The sequence below is a fragment of the Magallana gigas genome, chromosome 4, assembly GCF_963853765.1.
Source record: "Magallana gigas chromosome 4, xbMagGiga1.1, whole genome shotgun sequence".
NCBI lineage: Eukaryota > Metazoa > Mollusca > Bivalvia > Ostreida > Ostreidae > Magallana > Magallana gigas.
Window position 1 is genome coordinate 23195404 of NC_088856.1, and position 5744 is coordinate 23201147.

The 5744-nt window shown below is 32.1% G+C and overlaps 1 protein-coding gene across 1 annotated transcript; it reads right to left on the minus strand.

Moving 5' to 3' along the window:
• Positions 1-236: 236 nt before the first annotated feature.
• LOC105325702 (tripartite motif-containing protein 2) lies at positions 237-2879 on the minus strand. The gene is made up of 2 exons (XM_011425374.4): positions 2807-2879; positions 237-2130 (listed from the first exon to the last, which is right to left on the minus strand). Exon 2 carries the CDS (start codon positions 2121-2123, stop codon positions 471-473), a length of 1653 nt encoding a protein of 550 aa, XP_011423676.3. The 5' UTR covers positions 2124-2130; positions 2807-2879; the 3' UTR covers positions 237-470.
• Positions 2880-5744: the final 2865 nt, after the last annotated feature.

Here is a 5744-nt window from a genome sequence, read left to right on the forward strand (position 1 = left end):
ATTTTGAAGCTTTGATAAAATTACATCGCATTGAAATTGAGTATGTTAATTTTTCCTTAGTTTGATTTTAACGTAGAGTATTTGCCTTTTTTTCCAGGAAATCAGCGGAATTCCAAATGCTGCAATACGGAAATATTGACAAACTTAAATCTACAAGCATATAAAAATGCATGAAATACTTATATATATAGAGAGATTTAATTCACTTTATTTCAAATATGAAACAAAAAAAACCCTTAATATATCATAGTCGCTGAGTAAATAAAAGCAAAGCAGAAAAAATAAACTGTTTTGAAGTCAACCAAAATATCAAAGGGACGTATTCTATTTTAAATAAAAGAATACGTAAATTACCAAAAGAATCAATATAACAAGCCTATGTACATGTCCATCGTGCATATTAAAAATGATACAATAATTTAAGTCTTAAATGATTAATATCATTGTTCCACAATAAAGTCTAAAAGTCTCTATTTCAAATAGTTAATTTTCTTAACAGTGCCTTTGTATAGCTCACAGACAAACAGCATGTCGCTATTGTCAACACACAAACCGTAAGGATTCTTTAGATCACAGTAACTGTTATCAATGTAACGGAGAAACTGTCCATTCTGATCCAGAATGTGGATACAATGGTTGTCACCGTCTGCTGTCAGGATATGACTCTGACTATCTGATGTAATACCAAATGGTTTAAATGGTTCGTCCGTGGTAGGAAAGGGATGGCCAATGTATCTCCATTTGAATTTCCCGTCCTGATTAACCACCACTACAGCACCGGCCGCCTTGTCAGCTACACAGATGTCATGGTTTCTGTTTTCAGTGATGTATTTGATTTGAGAATTTCCTGAGTACAGAGGGTTACCTTCATCATCAAACTGAATGGTTTGTTTCTCTGTAGATCCCGAGTAACGGACAACTTTTGACCGATCAATACTGAACATGGTAACCAGGAGATCACCAGTAGATGTGACACACAGTTTAATAGGTGTCCATCCCTGTAATATAACCATCTCCTCTGGTTGTCCATTCTTTACCTGGTAAACTTTCCCTGATGACCCATCACAGTACAATAAATATGCATTTCTGTCTACAGCTATATCGTTTGGTATTTTATCCGATTTAGGTTTCATTGTTTCGAGAAGTGAAATTTTGACGTTAAAGCATTTAATATTATTGGCCAATCCACTCGTTATTATCGTGTGTTCATTTAGACAGGTTACACTGCGTAGATTAACACCTCCGGTCTGTATTGTTGCAACAAGTTCTGGTTCATCCAGTAGTTTTCTGACGAAATTGTTTTGTGACAAGACGTCCCATTTTGTGTCAGTTGATAAAGGTGTGATCTCTCGAAAGAAATTATAGAATTGCTCACGATCTATAGGTTTTTGAATGAGTTCTGGGAGGCATACGTTTATCCTTGGTGGAAGCTTGCTAAACTCTCCGATTTCCGAACTGTACTCAATAACTGTAGAAACTTCAGTAGAATTTTCGATCGCCTTTAATGCCAGTAATGTTTGCTTTATGAGAGGCTGTGTCTTTTTGATTTCATCCAAATATTTCTGTAAAATGTCGTTGTGTTTCAGTTTTATCTCAATAATGTGAGTTTTCATTTTGTTTATAACGATGTCGATTTCTTTGTGCCATTGCTCCCCTTTTTTTGATATTTCTGATGTAAGTTTCTCATATTCTCTGCTCAGGTTGGCAAGCTGATTTTCCAAGTCAAGTGCACCTTCTTCATAGGAAGGAGAAATTGATTTTTCCATCTCTTCCAAATCATTTTTAACTATTTCCTTCTTTATCTTAAAAACTACCAACACTTCTTCAAAGTCATGCCCTTTGTGTTGGTTAGACGTCATGCATGAAGAACAAACAAACTTTTTGCAATCTTTGCACTGCAGTTCACATATTTTGTGTGGATGTTTTTCACATTTCGGATAAATCAAGGTTGATTTTCGATGTCTAAAAGAGACTACTTTATGATTGTCATAGTCATCTGAAATATGTTCACCTATACAAAGCTTGCATAGGCTGACGTGACAAATGACACAATAGCTCTGTACTATTGCTGTTTTACAGGCGTCACATCGTTTTACATCCTGGAGACTGTCATCAGGATCCATAATTCTTCTACAAAATTTAAATATCAAATACTTAATTGATTTTGAAATAAGGTAAACATTTCATTGTAAATCATAATTACCTTCGTATAATTTTTATGCAAACTGGAATGTGATTACTCTGTAATCAATTTATACTGGTAACTTTTTAATTAGTATAAAACGTACATTGGCATAATGTAGCTACATGTATGAATTATTTTTTTTTTCATTTTAAAGTATTCTTGTATGTCATGAAACTGGTCAGTCAATTTTCATTTTGTGCGAATCATAAGTCTATTTTGGAAGTCTATGTCAAAGTCGGAATTATAGCGGCCCTTGCTGATATACATATTTCCGGACCGACCAGCCTGTCATTGCTAAGTACATGTACATGTATATCATTAGTATGTGAGACTTTGCTTACTTCAATATACGTATGCCATGTGCGTTTGTCTCTTGATTGACAAAAAGAGTAAAGACCACTTTTTAATTATTTAATTATTCTTGAAACCTTTTTTGATTAACATTTAGTTGAAATTGATTTTTTTCGAAGACTGACAAGTATGTTTGCTTTCTCTTTGATTTGAATGACATCAAAAATGAAAGTTAACAGTTTTTTTTCTAAAGAACAAGATGAATTGTAAAAAGATTCTGCTGAAGCAGTTACATACAGTATGTCATGTATATTTAAAAAGAGTACATACCGTAGTTAAAAGAAAGTACATATCCTGGGAAATTTTTTTTCTCAGCAGAAGACTCTGAACCCCAACATGTCTGGCTCCGGGATCATGAAACTGTCTTAAATTTTAAGTCAGACTTAAGTCAATGAATTTGCACTTAAATTTTAAGATTGTTCTTAAAGTGGATCACAAAAAAATGACTTAGGGTTAAGTCTGAAATATTGTCTTAAATCTTAAGACTGCTATTAGGCAGACTTAAGTTTATAGATTCTTACTATGTAAGTTCAAAATGGCGACACTCGTTGGATTTTTTAAGAAGAAATGATCAGCAAAGAAGGTTGCTCCCTCGTCCTCGGGTTTTCTATTTATAGTCTAGGTTTTTCCCCTTTGTGCACTTGCTATTGAAGTTATTTCCCTTTGTTAAAGTGAAAGTGTGTAAACACGTCTGTATAATGACTGATATGTTATCCAGTAAGAAACTATGCTAATATTTGTGTGAAGCATCTTTTAAATATATTTTTTTAAACTTTGTGATATATGATAATGTTTACGATGCAGCCAATAGGAATCTTCAAAAGAAGAAGAGTTCCACTTTTAACAAATTCTGTCGAAAAATCGCGCGAGTTACTATGGAGTTTAGCTAAGACAAATCTTAGCTAAGTTTTTTCTTAGATCGTTTTGTGATCCACTTAAGTAAGCAATCTTAACTAAGTCTAAATTTTAGATTTAAGACAAAATTCTAACTTAAATTTAAGACAGTTTCATGATCCCGGAGCCAGATCTCTAACGGAATGTGATCACGTGACGGAATTTTCGATATTTTGGAACGGAGCTTAATTGTTCTAAACTGTTAACAGAGCCAAGATTAAATGATACAGACTTTATATATATCGACATTTAAAGGACATGGTCACGATTTGAGCTGATAGTGTTTAGGTTTTTTTTAAATTCATATGTACACAATGCTCTATTGCGATAATTATGTTCCTCATGATATAGCAAAATTTGAGTGTTTGTCGTGATGCAGAGGTCACATATCTTTCGTAAGCAAACTAAGTTCGAACAACATTTATTTTACAGTCAAGACGTAATGATGCGGTAATACTAGTACGAGGTTAATTTTTGCTGATTTCCAAGTATTTGAGTTTGCTTGATCTACCATGCTTTTGTCGTTAGCTTATCTAATTAAGGTGGAAGGCTACATCGTCATAATATGTCTGACATCCGTTTGAAACGCCATTTTGTTCCGGATTGATAGCATTATATCGTGGTACAAAATAGCTATACACCGTTCAATTGAACTCTTCTAAAGAGGGAGATGAGACAAGAATGAAATCACCAAAACGCTTAGAAAATATGTCAATTCCCTTCGTGATTAAAGCTTTCAACTAACATTGATTATCAGCTGTTATGTACAGAAAACGTGAAATCGAAATAATGTACTGTTTTCCTGCTATTGGCAATACATATTTGTCATGCCATCTGCAACAGACGATCATAAATATGTGACGGATTATCGATAAAGGTGAGCAGATATAATATTTTCACTTGAACCATATATGCATGATTAATTTAAAACTAAAGTTCTGTAGTACCATCTCATCATGTTAATTGATCCCAACTTCCCAAATAAAACATTTGCAGTATAAGACTTGCATTGAAAGTTTGACACTTAACTAATGTATTTTAATTAAAATATATAGAGCTAGGTAGCAATAGCAGTGGAAGCCCGGATTTGCAAGCCAAATGAGGGAACGACAGAATCTTGAAAAAGAGCATGTTTTTAATTACCACACATACATATGTATCACTATGGACATCTAATGTATGTTTAAAATATGCATATGGCTGTTTATAATTTGTATTGTATATAAAAAAAGTAAAAGGCAATGTAACTACTAACATTTTGTTTTTGTTTTAAAGAGTTAAATAAAGATATAATGCATTCATAAAAAATATATTTTTTCAGATTCAAACATTATTATAAGCACTACTAACCTTATTCCTACATTTTAGCATATAATTGTACCTTTAAAAAATTTCTTCGTGATTTTTTTTAAATTAGAAAATGGGTCCCAAGATATTTGAGACCAAGTAAAATCCAGAAAGACAACTCTTTAACAGGATCTTTCAAACCAAGATTTTTACAATAAATTAGTATTTTTTTTTTTTAAATATTTCAATTTCATTCAATTTCTCCAACAAATATTGTTTCTATTTTCAGATTTTTGTGGAATTTCATCCAGCAGTTTGCCTTAAAAGAATTTTAAAATAATTTATTTCATATTTAAATGGATTCCAATAAAAATCATACAAACTTCAATCATGATTATTTTGTTTTTCATTTTCAAACTTTATAACATTTCACTTTCATAAGAGTTTAAAAACAGAAATGCTTAGAAATTTGACATATAAAGGGTTATCTGGAAGCAGATTGATATATTAAAAATTCTCTAAAAAATAGAGTATTGTACTTTGAGGTTTATTATTGTTGAATACCATGCCTATTATTAGTAACAAATGCATGCAACAAAAATCGCCTACACTTTTTTGGTGTAGACATCCCCTTTAAAGCACTGGAAAAGAGAGATTTAAGCAAGTCTTTAAAGTAGTAGGCTTATTAACCATATTAACAGTAGTTAGAAGAGGAGATACAACTACTACATTATACGTGCATTAAAACAAAATTTATACAATAGCAGTTATTTAGCAAAGCGATCACCAAAATTAAGAGAAAAAAACAATGCTTTGTGATTTTGACTCTTTCATGAAACCAAAGATTTTTTGAAAAATAATGTTTTCCATTGTGCATAAATATAATGCGACATAGGTCTACGGGATATCCGTTTTTAATTGTACTAGTATAATTATAGAAAACGCGTCGTATCCTCATTTTTTATTTAGACCATATATTGATTTCGACTAGTGCAGATTTAGACCAGGCCATTTAAATCCTTGACCT